Here is a 15,557-nt window from a genome sequence, read left to right on the forward strand (position 1 = left end):
TAGCAGCCAGCTGAGAGCAAAAACATATTACAGAACAGTTCGTTGGAATAGATGGTTTTGGAAAAGAGTAGACCTAATAGAAGAAAAAGGACCTCTGATAAGAAAGAATAAAGACATCAAAGAGAAACCAAAAATTTCATTCTACCTTTTGTACCAGAAGCTCAATTTATTTTTTCTCCTATGGTTTTTCTGATTGACTATTAAGCTTTGATTAAATAATCAAAAAACTTTAGAAATTGTGGGGAGATTAAAGACAAATAGTTTCCCATGGTTGATACTTAATTTTCTCTTAATGTACCTTGCTTCTTCTTGAGGACTGTATTTTTTTTTTTTTGCCTTATAAAGATATTTTATTTTGCCAATTACATGAAATAACAATTTTCTACATAAGTTTTCTGAAGTTATATGATCCAAATTTTTTCCTTTCCCTTCCTCCCACTTCTTGGAGTTGGTAAGCAATTTGATCTGGGTTATACATGTATTATCATGCAAAACATTTCCATATTGTTCATTTTTGTAAGAGAATACTCACATAAAACCAAAATCCCCAAATAAAAACACAGATAAACTAACATGAAAAATCTTGCTTTGATCTGCATTCCAGAGGTGGATAGCATTCTTTGTCCTAAGTCCTCCAGATATATCCTGGGTCATTGTGTTGCTGAGAACAGCAAAGTCAAAGATTGTAGATCATTACAGAAGTTGTTAAAGTGACAAAGAGCCATGGTATACTGATGGATTTCTGGAATTAAAAAGATCTGGATTTGAATAATACCTCTAAACTGTGTGATCCAGAGCAAGTAAGTCACTTATCCTCTATGATCCTCAGTTTTTTCCTCTAAAATGGGAATAATAGTGCTTCTAGTCTTCATGAGTGGTTATGAGGTTCCCATGATCTTGTTCTTTATTCCTTAAAACCTTAAATCTTTATGTTAATGTCAGCCATGCTTATCCTCAATTTACAAAGCACACTTCATAATAACCATGTGAAATCAGTGTAAACAAGAGGAATATATAAAATTGGAATTTAAAATACACCTGACATTCCATCCTTTTGCATATAGTTGTTTTCTAGTTAAGTGCAACACAATATTATGTAACAAGTCATTTGGGAATATAAAGTAACATTTGGTATAAGTTTGTTTGACAGGGAAACATATAAACATTTATATAGTTTATATAGTTATATATTTATGTAATTGTAAATATATAATTTATATATTTAGCTACAACTACATAAATTATAAATAGTGTGAGAAAAATCGCACAGAAAGGGTTTGGAAGGTTGGAGCAAGGAATTTGACAGTGAAGGCAGTTCAAAACGGGGAGGGGAGAGAGACCCAGGAGAGTGACAGTTGCTCTCTCTGGAAACTTTCCTGGACCTTGGGACTGGAAAGTGGTCTCTCTGCCACTCGAGATAGAAACCACCTCTATTCCAGGGATTTTCCCAACTGTCTTCTCTGCCTGGATTCCTGTGCATCATGTCATGGATGAAAAGGATTTAAGGGGAGCTACTTGAACTGTAACGTCTGTTTTGGGGGGCATTAGCCCAAGGAGACAAGCCAAACCAGCTCTGAAGGACAGAAATCTGTTTACTTCTCACTGTCTACTTCCTAAAGACTGAATTTATAAAAGCTAGCATAGATATAGTACAGATTAGAAGAAAGGAAACCTCCATAAGCCCCTGGGCTCAGCTCAAACTCTGACAGAGACTGAAAACCCAATCTGTGCTTAAGGTTGAGGGCAATCCCTACTTCCCACTATCCTAACACCTTCCCTTTAAGACTTGTTAATAAATCAACTTTAGTTAAAATAATGCAGTCAGATAATCATTTGTAAGGGTGAAGGGAGCTTCAAGGGAGAAGCCATTGACTCCCCAAAAAGTCAGTTAGGGTTAGCTAATCAACACTCTTGGCTAACCTCAGTAACACCATCCCAGGGTTTCCCTTTCTGATTTTCCTTTGTAAAAGAGTTTTCTTACAATAGCAAATAATATATAAATACAATATGTACATAAAATATAAATATAAAATTATATTACCTTCTGTTTTGTATGTGTGAAATTGTGCCTTTGTTATTAATTAAAGTGAAATCTATAAAACCAATTATCCACTGAAGTTGACCAATTTAGGAGTACTCATAAAATATAACGTCTAGTTTATAAAGTTTACCTAGACTATAATTTGGCATTTTCAAAAGTCATTTTCTTGTAAAATGTAATCTTCATAGTGAAATGAATAAACTTGTCGAATGGATGACCTGCATGGTGTAGTGTAGAGGTTCTTAACTTGAGTTCCATGAACTTTTTAAGATATGTTGTTAACTATTCTAGTATAATTGGTTTCCTTTGTAATCCTGTGTACTTTATTTTATGCATTTTAAAACATTCTGAAAGGGGGTCCATGACACAAAAATGCTAAGAAGCTTGAGTATAATAGAAAGAGCCCTTGGTTTGGAGTCCAAGGAACTTGTATGACTTGGAGCCACTCAATTAATCTCTCTATACTTCAATCTATGATTTATATAGACAATCATTTAGGAATGAACTTTCTTCCCCTCTACAGGCCATCTGTTACTTTTAAGGTCACTCCTGTAATTCATTCATTTGCTAAATAATAGTATTATGAAATTAATGTTCTTGTACTGCGAGGATTTAAGTAAAAATATAAATACTGTGACTGTTATTAGCCCCCAATTTACACAGTGATCCAAAAATGAAGAGTCACTTTGCCATGCTTCCTGCTCCTTCCATCCCCTCCCACTATCAGCATCCTGGCTTTTCCACCTCTCAGGATGCAAATTTTGCTTCCTAGAGTTTCTGCTATCTAACACAGGAACCACCATTGTTTGGGGAAATAATATTGGGCCAGTATCTATGCTTTCACTTTTTGGGGTGTAGAAATGTATTCCTAGCCTTCTCAGTGAAAGGCTTAAATGGTAAGAGTTTGACAAAGGTGAGGAGAGCAGTTTGATAAAACACTTAGTTTAATTTGAGTAGAGATAGAAAATAGAAAGGAGGAAAGAGAGATTATTGTTCTAATACCCTATGCCTATAATCTAAATTCCTAATACTATCTAAAATTTCTAAAAACCTACTCTTAACCGTCTTCAAGGACAAGTGCTTCTTGCCTGGCCAGGCTAGGCCTATCTAACCTACGCTACCTAAAATTGATTCACTAACTACCTATCTACACTAATAAAATCAACATTCACTACCCACAACCTCCTCAAATCAAGCTTATCCAAATTTTAGTAGTAAACTGCCAGTAGCAGCCCTGTGCCTCAGAGACAGACTGAACTCCTGCTCTTCTAGAGATCCGGATGCAAAAGCCCTCAACTGCTAACTGATTCCTTCCTAATATAGCTTATCTCCTAGGTAACGGAATCTTCAGCTCTGGCTAACTGGCACCTGCCAGTTCTCTTCTAGGTAGAAATCCTGCACTCTTCCTGCTTCTTAAAGAGACAGAGGGAGAGATTAAGAAAATTCCTTTAACATTAGTTAAAATCTGGAACAATTTCCCCATAGAAACATTGTTATCTTTGGTGAGAAAGTTCTTCGAAGGGAAGGAAATAAGCATTCATGCTACATGCCACAAACTTTAAGCCCTTTACAAATATCTCATTTGATCTTCACAATAACCCTGTAGGGGAGGTTCTGTTATTCCCATTTTACACTTGAGAAAACTGAGCAAACAGGTTAAGTGACTTGCCCAGGATAATACAGCTAGTGTCTGAGTTTAGATTTGAAGTCAGTATGTTCTGACTCTAAGCCCAGCACTCTATCCACTGTACACCAAGGTACATCAGTGACTTAAATAGACATTTATGATCTAGTCTGGAAAGCTGAGTGATATCCAGAAAATATTGCTTCTATGAGAAAACACATTCTATGTTGAACTCAAAAATATAAAATTCACAAAAATTGTAACACATCATATTTATAGGTTAGAGACTCTACTGTTCTCCCTTAAAATGAGTATTTGAATTAAGTTTTCAATGTTTTAACTTTCATCGCTAAATTTATTTTAAAAGAATTCACACTTGCCGAGTCCTTTTATTTAAAATAAAGTACTTGATAACAATTTTCTTTTACAAATTCTATGATTCTTTTTAAAGTTAGTATTCTTTGTTCCTTAAGTGGAATTTTTTGGTTGTTTTGAAAAACATATCTCTGTTGAACAGAGTCCAATAGAGTTACCAGTGGATGAGAAGCAGTGTGTAAGTATTCTTTCTCGCTGAGTTGAGCTTCTTCTAGTTTTTCTGCATGAGTGAAAAGGATGGCAGTAAAATTCTTCCATGCAGGACCAAGAAGTTCCTTCAATGAAAACCAGAAATGTAGTAGTTAACTTTCTCTTCTTTTACCTTCCTCAAAAGAAAAATCTTACAGACCTATTCACAACAATGGCCAATGATATTAGCTCATCAGGACAAAAAGTATAGTAAGAATTCTTAAAACAGATTTTACAAGAACAAGAACTCCAGAGAAAGAGAGAGAAATAGAGAGAGACATTCAGACAGACAGAGACAGAGAGAAACAGAGACAGAGACTTATTAAGCGTGCAAGTCACTGTGCTAAGTGCTAGAAATACAAATATGAGTATAAGCAAAAAGAACATTCCTAACCTCAAGGAACTTATTCTAACAGGAAGAGACAGCATAGCAAATGGAGGGAGCTGGAAAAGCAGGAGGGAAAGGGGGATGTACCTGGCACTAAGATATAGTTTTGAAGTCTGGAAATTAGGAGCAGGACCGAGAGAGGAATGAAGACTGGCTTGAGCCCTTCCTCAAAAAGAGATGCCAAGAAGAACTGGTCGATGAGAGAAAAAGGGCAAGTGCTGCTGGTGGTCTTCCAGTTTTATGGAAGTCTTCCAAGTTTCATCTGAACCTGCCCATTTCATCGTTTATTATGGCTCCATAATGTTGCACCATAATTTCAGAGTCATTCCCAAGAGCTGCTCACCCCATCGTCTTTAACATTTTTTTTGCAACTACAAAAGACTTGCTATGAACATTTTTGCTTATATAAGTTTTTTCTTCTTTCTTTGATCTCTTATATGATTGAGTTCATCATAAGCTTAGTAATGTTATAGCTGGGTCAAAGCATATACATAATTGCTTGGAGAGCCAAAGTTTCAAATCACTTTCAGTAGTGACTAGGACAGTTCATAGCTTCGCAAACAGTTCCTTAATGTCCCTTCCAACGTTTGTCATTTTCCTCTATTGCCAATTTTTCCAACCCAGTGAATATGAAATGGAAATTCAGAAATGTTTCAATTTACATTTCTCTAATTATTAAGGATTTGGATAATTTTTTTCAAATGATTATTGATAGCTTAGATTTCTTGAAAATTGCTTGTTCAAATCTCTTGATCTATTGGAGAGTAACTGAGCAGGATAAGTTTGAATGAGTTCTTTAGATATTTTAGATATGAAAACTTAATCAGAGAAATTTGCTGCAAAGTTATTTTTCCCCTGTTAACTCTCTCTAATAATTTTGACTACATTGATTTTCTCTGAACAAAACTATTTTTAATCTCACATAATCAATTTTGATTATCCATTTTGATTTTTATAATTCTCTTTAGTCTTTGCTCATGAATTCTTCCCCTATCCATTGATTCCCCTATCAGAAAGATAATTTCTTCCTTGTTTTTCTAATTTTTCTGTCTTTGTTATCTTTTTATGCTTCCCATGTATCCATTTGGAGTTTATCATGGTATAAATGTAAAATATTGCTTCATACCTAATTGCTATTAAGCTGTTTTCCAATGTTTATAGAAGTTTCTTGTCAAATAGGGAGCCTTGACCCCAGTAACTGTTCATTTACTTATGTGTATTGCATATCTAATCTATTTTCCTGATTTACCTCTCTTTTATTTAATATCAAATTGTTTTGATGATTATTTCTTTGTAATATAGTTTGAGTTCTAATATTGTTAGGTACTCTTCCTCCACCTTTTATATTTTTAATTAATTAATCTAATTATTCATTTATTCTCTTGAGATACTTTTTTTGGTTGTTCTTCCATATAAATTTAATTTCATTTTGTTAACTATAAAATAATTCATTGGTAGTTTGGTATGTCTCTGAATAAGTAAATAAAATTTAGATTTGTTATTTTTGTTATATTAACTCATCCTACCTATGAGTAATTAAAATTGTTCCAGCTTCTTAGTCTTATAGACTTCAAGTCTGGCACTTTATTCACTGTGCCACCTTGCTGTCCCTAGCAAAGCACACACACACACACACACACACACACACACACACACACACACACACACATCTTTATGTAGATAGATAGACAGCTAGATAGATAGATAGATAGATAGATAGATAGACAGATAGATAGATAGAAAAATAGATAGGCAGACAGATAGATAGGCAGGCAGACAGACAGAGACAGACAGACAGATAGATAGACTGGCAGACAGACAGATAGGCAGGCAGGCAGGCAGGCAGACAGAGACAGAGAGACAGACAGATAGATAGATAGAGAGAGAGATGATGGATAGATTGATAGAGATAGGAAGAGAAAGATAGAGAGATAAGTAGTAGGAAGCTATAGAAGGGAACTAAAACATTTTGTTTTTATAATAATATTATTTTATTATTAGTAAAATAATAACTAATAATAACTAAAAATATATTTTGTGTGTCCATATAAACATAGATGCACACAAGAACTAAAAAGTTGTTTATGTGTATATATAGTGTGTCACATACACATACGATAACTTTTTAAATTTTCTTCTATATGTGTGACTATACACATATACAATATAAATTGTTAGTTCCCTCCTAAAATAGTATGAAAGAAGAACTTCATAAAAAAAGCAGAAAATTGCATTTTCCTATATAGCTTGGTTTTTGTCCCATATTTTATTACATTTTAGGAGCTTGTAGAATATATTTAGTTGCATTTTTTTTATATTTAAAGGAATTCTCTCAAGGAATAGACCTCAAACAAAACCCATTATGATTTTTTAAAACCATATGGATTGGGACAGCTGGGTAGCTCAGTGGAGTGAGAGTCAGGCCTACAGACAGGAGGTCCTAGGTTCAAACCCGGCCTCAGCCACTTCCCAGCTGTGTGACCCTGGGCAAGTCACTTGACCCCCATTGCCCACCCTTACCAATCTTCCACCTATGAGACAATACACCGAAGTACAAGGGTTTAAAAAAAAATTTAAAAAAAACCATATGGATTATTCAGAATGCATTTTTGCACATAATAACTACTTATATTTCTGGTATTCTTTGAGAAAAAAGAATTCTTAGTGTAACTTGCTGGACAGAAATTTAAATTACTGAAATAGAGTCAGTATGGATTTAGAATTGAAACTTGGACTCAATCCCTCGTGCTGCTGTTAATTATTCAATCTTAAGGAAGACACTTTACCTCTGATCCTCAGTTTCCTTCTCTGTAAATTGAGAATATTACTTGCAGTATAGTATTGCATGATTACTAAGAAAACACTTAGTCCATTGCAAAGTACTATATTGTGTAAACATAAGGTAGGTACTATTATAGTAAATTAGTTGTTCACTTTTTACCATAGAATTCAAGAGCTTCTTTTATTTTGATTAAACAAAAGTTAAATACCTATGTTGATTATAAATAGACATACCTAACTAACCTTCTTCTTAAGTACTAAGTCTCATATGATTCAATTAATCAAAATTTGATTGATGCAACTTTTCATAACTATGTCTTAAAATGTGTGAAGCCAAGTACTGATATAATATAGAAGCATTCTCTTTTCAGCTAATATAGAAAATTAAGAGAAACTCTGTATAGTAAAGAAGAGATATTATAAGTATGGTGTTAGGGGCCAGAAGTAGTAAGAGGAACTATAAAGCAAAAATATAATATGGCTTGAAAAATATTTTTGTATTTTATTTTTCCAAAAGTACAATCACAGTATTTGACCTTTGGGGGTTTTCCCCAATGATGCTTAAAAGGAATAGTATCAAAAGAAAATAAAGTTCATGATTAGTTCCCTTCAATTCATTTTTTTTTAACCCTTAACTTCTGTGTATTGGATCGTAGGTGGAAGAGTGGTAAGGGTGGGCAATGGGGGTCAAGTGACTTGCCCAGGGTCACACAGCTGGGAAGTGTCTGAGGCCAGATTTGAACCTAGAACCTCCCATCTCTAGGCCTGACTCTCAATCCACTGAGCTACCCAGTTGCCCCTCCCTTCAATTCATTCGAATGTGATTTTAAAAGTTACAATGCTCACTCTGAGGTACCACCTCACACCTAGCAGATTGGCTAAAATGAAAGAAGGGGAGAGTAATGAATGCTGGAGGGGATGTGGCAAAATTGGGACATTAATGCATTGCTGGTGGAGCTGTGAACTGATCCAGCCATTCTGGCTGGCAATTTGGAACTATGCTCAAAGGGCTATAAAAGAATGCCTGTCCTTTGATCCGGCCATACCATTGCTGGGTTTGTCCCCAAAGAGATCATAGATAAACAGACTTGCACAAAAATATTTATAGCTGCGCTTTTTGTGGTGGCAAAAAACTGGAAAATGAGGGTATGTCCTTCAATTGGGGAATGGCTGAACAAATTGTGGTATATGCGGGTGATGGAATACTATTGTGCTAAAAGGAATAATAAACTGGAGGAGTTCCATGTGAACTGGAGAGACCTCCAGGAAGTGATGCAGAGCGAAAGGAGCAGAGCCAGAAGAACATTGTACACAGAGACTGATATACTATGGTAAAATCGAATGTAATGGACCTCTGTACTAGCAGCAATGCAATGACCCAGGACAATTCGAGGGATTTATGGAAAGGAACACTATACACATTCAGAGAAAGAACTGCAGGAGTAGAAACACAGAAGAAAAACAACTGAGTGGACACTTGGGTTGATGAGAACATGATTGGGGATGTAGACCTGAAAAGACCACACCCATGTAGCTATCAATAATGTGTAAATAAGTCTTGACTTATTCGGGGGTTGGGGGGGGCTAAGGGGGTGAAGGGTAAAGTAAAAACAAGACTTATGTAACTAGGGAAATTTTTTCTAAAAATAAAAAATTATTTTAAAAAAAAGTTACAATGCTCTTTGTGGTGACAAAAACCTGGAAAATGAAGGATTTCCCCTTGATTGGGGAATGACTGAACAAATTGTGGTATATGATGGTGATGGAATACTACTGTGCTGTAAGGAATGATGATCTGGAGGTTTTCCATATGAACTGGAAGAACCTCAATGAAAGGATACAGAGTGAAATGAGCAGAACCAGGAGAACACTGTACACAGAAAGTAAAACATTGTGGTATAATCCAATGTAATGGACTTTGCTACTAGTGGCAATGCAATAAGCCAGGACATACCTGAAGGATTTATATAAAAGAATGCTAATCATATTGTGAGAACTATGGGAATAGAAATGCAAAAGCAAAACATATGACATCACTTATTGCATGTATATATGGGTATGTGATTTGGGGTTTAGGCTTTAAAAAAATCTATAGCAAAAATGAATAATATGGAAATAGGTATCAAGTGACAACATTTATACAAGCCAATGGAATTGCTTGTCACCTCTGGGAGGAGAGAGGACAAAGGGGAGGGGAAAGAAAATGAATCATGTAAACATGGAAAAATATTTTAAAATAAAAATTAAAAGTTATAGTGCTTTCAAAATGTTCCATTTAAACACCAAATAATGGGAAAGGTGTCCTTTATATTTAAGTTCATCTTATTTCTAGTTCATTTGAGTTCATCAGTAGAGTTTGAACCAAAAGCAAATTGCTCAAGTTTCACCTCTCTGGTGGATTCCACCTAGAATTGCACAGAGCTGGAAGGGACCTTCACAATCATCTAGTGCATGAGGGTTTTCATAAGAGATGCCTTGGCCTAGAGAGTGACTTGCTCAAAGTCATACTTTGGGGACAGTAGTCCTGGGGGCCAAAACTGGGACCCAGGTTTCCTTACTCTTGCCTCAGTGTTCTTTCTAGTAATTAGTGTGCTTGTTCTACCCACAAGAAGTTTGCATGCAATGGTGGTTATTTCTAAAAAGATACCCATATCTTGTAAGCAAGACAGTAAATTGTCCTGTTAGAACATTGCCAACAAGAAACAAGAATATCAATTTAACTTGTACTCTGAAGCCTGATGCCTGGCCTAGAAAACAGTGGGATATTCGAAAGTGGTGTTACTTGGTATTTAGTCATCATGTTATTAGCCAAGTATGTTCTCAGTGGTTCTGGGGAAAAAATGGAAATCAAGGATGATTGATACTTTGCATGAAAATCTGCAAGCAAGATAAGTTAATGTAAGTTATCTGTTGCTAACATTTTAAGTATACTATTAAGTATTGAAGTTCTAAGCTACAGAGGCTTTTTGCATTCAATCATAAATCGTTTGATAGCTGAGTGCTAATAGACGTAAGTGGGACTCGTCCTTCTGGGACAACTAGTTAAAATATAAACTTTGTTTTCTAGGAATCATTTTAATTTTCCCAGGACCCACCAACAGCCCTTCCTCCATTGCTTGTGGTTGATGAAATCATAGCATCTGGACTTTAGGAGAGAAACTTAAAAAAAAAAAAAACCAACGATTACATCAACTGAAAAAAAATTATCAAAGAACCAGAACACATACATGACTGTTCTTTATTTTCTACTTTTTCCTTCTCTCTTCCCACTTAAAAAACTCTGAAATTCTCTCCTAGGAGGAAATCTATGTAGAATGTAGAGCTCTTTTAGGACAAATTACCTTTATTGAGCCAATGGATTTTCTCTCAAGTATGGCTTCTTAAGCCCTAAATTTGAACAATGCATTATTAATTACAAAGTCGATTTCTCCAGGAGCTTATTGAGACAAATCCCCATGCTATCCACCTCCAGAGAAAGAACTGTTGGAGTCACATGGGTGTGGATTGAAGCATGCTATCTTTCACATCAATGTATTTACATTCTGGGGGGGGGGGGAGTAGTTTTGTATAAGAGTGTTTTTACAACATAATAGATGTGTGGCCCAGATCAAATTGCTTATCATCTCCAAGTTGGGGGAGAGAAGGGAGGGCGGGAGATGATTTGTATCTTATAATTTTGGAAAACATATGTTGAAAATTATTACATGTAATTGGGAAAATATAATATCTTTGAATTTAAAAAAAAGACAAATTCCCGGTAGGTCAGTTATATAAATTATGTGTGCCAACTGTAGGATAAATTAAAATACATGTACACACATAGATTACCTTAGCCAGGTGGATAGAAAATCTCCTAAGAGTGGAAAAGACCTAGGTTAAGTTCTTCCTCTGACACAGATTAGCTGTACTTTTGAACAAGTCATTTAAATGCTCAATGTCCTCAATTATCATCTCTCAAAATCTTTCACCTATAGAGAGGGAGCAAATTTGCTTTAGCAGGAGGAATTGTCTAGTTACTACAATGAACTGGGGCATTAAGTGGCACAGTGGATAGAGTGCCAGGCCTGAAGTTAGGAAGACTCATCTTTATGAGTTCAAATTCAACCTCAGACACTTACTAGATGTGTGACTCTGGGCAAGTCACTTAATTCTGTTTGCCTCAGTTTCCTCATCTGCAAAATGAGCTGGAGAAGAAAATGGTCAACCATTTCAGTATCTTTTTGACAAGAAAACTGCAAATGGGATCACAAAGAATTGGGCACAAATGTACAACAACAACAACAACAACAACAACAAACAAGGAATTCAATTTAAAACAAAATTTAGTTCATGCATGTATTGACCAACCCATGTAGCCACATTTGCACAGTAGTTGTACTGAGTTCCACATGGCAGATTGCTATGATAGGTTCATGATTCAGATCAAGGGGGTCATGGACAGATAGTGAATTGGAAGCTGGAATGAAAGCATGACACGCAGCCCACAAGAAAGTTAATAGGCTACTTGTCTTCAAAGTGCCTCAGATTAATTCACTATTTATTTGTAAGGATCTTCCTTTTCTATGAGTTATCAAGGAATCGGACATAGACTCATGAAGTCCTCAATAGACTACAATGGGACTGCAAACTCAAAACTGGTTATTATCATGGCAGGCACATGCCAGACTGAAGGAGAAACTCTACTTAACTTGGTTCATCAAAATTTGGAAATTTTTAAATCAATGACTGAGTATTGTCCACCTGCAAAACGCTTATTGTTGCCAATCCAGTGGATATTTGACTGAAGTTGCCTGGAAGTTAGATGATTTCTAACACATACTTTATCAATGGAACTGGTTTTAATCTGGACATTGTTTTCTTTTCCTCATTAAACAAATAAATAAATACATTTTCTTTTCCTAATTAAAGAAATTAATTAATTAAATTAATTAAATAAATAGCTGGGTATTTTCTCTCGAATGTGTCCCCTACCTGCCTCCAAAAAAGACAAAAAAGTTCCAATAGTTGTCTGTTGCCAAAGGACTTTAGAAGATCCTTAGCTATATCTGATCAGTATGCTTGCCTGACAAATGTTCAGATACTTTCTGGTTGCTCCTAGTTAACAAGTGTATCCAGATGGCACCCACTAGTATCTGAAGTACTTTCAGGGGGGAAAATGTTATAAAGACCCAAACTCTCCAAAGTTGATATAAGCTCTCTATAAAAGGCTTGGTCATAGGGAACTTGCTGCTGGACCCGCCATTTGCCTCTTTTTTCATTACTAAGGCAACAGTATTCCCCCTGCTTCCTACCCTCCAGGTGGCATGTTCTTAGGCTGCCTAAGGAGAGGTGGGATGTCCATACTTCTGCTATGAATCTCTGGTTGGGCCAAAAACAGAGAGATGGATACAGTCCTGTGTGCCATGCTTACTGTACTGGAGGTCATCCAAAGGAAGGTGACTAGGATGATGAGAAACTGGAGACTATTACCATATGACAATCAGCTAAAGGTATTGGAAATGTATAGTCTAGAGAGAATTGAATACAGGTCAGGGGCAAGAGATAATACCTCTCTTTAAGTATTTGATAGGAAGCATATCTAAAGAAAGTATTATACTTTTATTTGGGTATTACTGAGCCATAAGATACAATGAATATGAAAATTTCAGAGAAGCATGGGAAGACATATATGATCTGATGTGGAGGAGAGCTAAAAAAAACAATGTGCCCAAGGACTGCAATATAAACAGAAGGAACCACAGAGGAAAACTGAACATTATATTTTAATGACTAAGCTTGACTTGGAGAGGAGTTGATGAAATACATCCTCTTCCTTTATTTTGAGACTATTGCATAAAATGTCAGTTGGGGCTGATATATTGTTGGTTTTTTCAAGGTTTCTGAATTCTCACTTCACCATAAAAAAATTGAGGCCATCTGTTATGACCTACCTCTCTTCCCAAATTCTTTATTTCAATCACTTGGTTTCATTCCAAGCAGTGATTAAATACTACTTCCTTTCCTGATGCCTTACTTCCATCACAGCATTTATTGTATCTGTCTACTGTTTTTTATTTATCAAAAATATCTGATACTGGCTGAGAAAACAGAAAAGTAGGTCAGCTGAACAGAATAGACATGCAACAAACTAGAAGGTTTATAAGGTTAGAGTATAAAAGGTTCTAGTAACCCTATGCCTGACAAAAATAAAGATCTGAATTCAGTGTATAAGAAGTTACTATTTGGTGAAAAAAAACTATTGTTTGGAAAACTGGAAAGCAGTCTGGCAGAAAGTAGGTATTGACCAATACCTTACACCAGTGATGGGCAAATTACGGCCCGCGGGCCAGATGGAGCCCTTCTCCTTCATAATCTTTCAGTCATTAATAGGGCTTAGTATCACAAAAAGTATAAGAATTTTGTAAAATGTATCATTGTTATTTTTTAATAAATTATAAGCCCACCTAAAGTTTTTTCCCTTTCCCTTGGCCTGTCTTTAAAAAGTGTGCCCGTCACTGCCTTACACCATTTACCAAGTAAGATAAAAAAAGAAAAAAGAAAAAAAAGCTTCCCCTGAAGCTGCAACCTTCCAGAATCATGAGCCCCAAAGGTGAGTATTTGTAAAAGTGTTTTCTTAGCATAGAGCCTAGCATGAAATGAGCACATCATAATGCAAAGGGCAGACTTTCTCACTTTTATATTTATATTCCAAGCACCTACAACCCAAGGTCTCTGGCTTCTAATGTAGGGTTCTGACTATGATATAGTGCCTCCTTTGGTGGTACCTTGAAGTCTAAATCTTCTTTCCAGTTTATTAGTGAATAACTGGGGAATGATGGATAGTCTTTCCTAACCTTGAGTAGGCTTGGATCGGTGTTCCATTGTCCCTTTGGAAGGTCAAGATAAATCACTAGACTAAAACTAAACCGTGGGCTTACTTTAAGGTTAAGTTCTCTTACAATCCATCTGTGAAACAGGGATCGCATTGACTCACCTTCCTCCGGGGAGGCTGCAAATAGCAAACAAAAGTTGAATGAATATATAGCAAATGTGCACAGTAATCGAACAGCTGAGGACTTGGTGAAGCATAAATAAATCCATTTCATGATAAATCTCCAAAGGCTTGTGTTACCTAGATTCTAATTCTACCTGGGATACTTATTTAGCTGAAGTGATTTAACCTATGTCAGCCTCAGTTTCCTCGTCTGTAAAATGGGGATAATAACCGCACCTACTTCACAAAATCACTGTAAAGACAAAATGAGGTAACCCATGTAAAGTGTTAAGCCACCCTTAAACCACTACATACATGTTAGCTATTATTAATCATTATCACTTCCCTCTTCCTAAGGCTGTTCCAAACGCCAGAATATTGGTGTGACTGCATTTGCTTCTTGATTTTACCTGCATCAGCTGCAGAGAGGCCCATTCCCCCTCTCCACAGAGGGGCACGTCTGTTCTCAGGACCAGTAGGGCGAGGTGGAGACCCTCCTGTCCGAAGTGCCTGGCGAGGGCTTCCTTCACGTCCTGTTTCACCTGCTGCTGGTCCAGGCTGCTGTGGGGATAGCCTGGTGTGTCTAACACTTGCAGCTTCAGGGTCACTTCTTTTCCACCGCGCCTCATGAAGTGGGGGATTCGGCAGCTTCGACCGAGGCTGCAGGACTTGGTCACCGAACGCGGAGCCAAGTAGCTAGGGAAGTCAGTGCTGCCCAGCAAGCTATTGCCTGCAGAGCTCTTCCCACTCTGCGTCCTGCCAAAGAGGGCCAGGTTGATGGTCATCTCAACGTCGTCTGACATAATAAGCTCTTATCCAACAGCCTGGGGAAATAGAGGCGGAGCACATGTGACATATGACCAGTAGGACGAACCCAATGGCCAATGAAAAGGATCTCTTTGGCCGAGTAACCAAAGAATTCCAAGTAGATTTATTTGACTTTGCTCCTTTCACCATTCCAGTTCATTTGATGCACAAAGAAACTAAAGATGGGAAGGAGGCGAAGAAGCCGGGCCCTTTTCTTTACCTTCTACCCAGCCCAACCACAGTCTCAGGAGAAGGGAGGACACTTCGGAGATGGAGAGAAAAGAAGTGGGCAAGGGAACAGGCAAAGGAGGGCCAGAAAAATGCAGAATGGGAAAGGGATATTTCACACAAGGAGAAATGTAACCCTTGCACGGAAATG

The 15,557-nt window shown here is 36.7% G+C and overlaps 1 protein-coding gene across 1 annotated transcript; it reads right to left on the reverse strand.

Annotated features, from left to right (window-relative positions):
• Nucleotides 1-4,051: 4,051 nt before the first annotated feature.
• GIMD1 (GIMAP family P-loop NTPase domain containing 1) lies at nt 4,052-15,174 on the reverse strand. The gene is made up of 2 exons (XM_044682142.1): nt 14,782-15,174; nt 4,052-4,315 (listed from the first exon to the last, which is right to left on the reverse strand). Exons 1-2 carry the CDS (start codon nt 15,172-15,174, stop codon nt 4,055-4,057), a joined length of 654 nt encoding a protein of 217 aa, XP_044538077.1. The 3' UTR covers nt 4,052-4,054.
• Between the last annotated feature and the right edge of the window lie 383 nt (nt 15,175-15,557).

Source organism: Gracilinanus agilis, chromosome 6 (genome assembly GCF_016433145.1).
Source record: "Gracilinanus agilis isolate LMUSP501 chromosome 6, AgileGrace, whole genome shotgun sequence".
NCBI lineage: Eukaryota > Metazoa > Chordata > Mammalia > Didelphimorphia > Didelphidae > Gracilinanus > Gracilinanus agilis.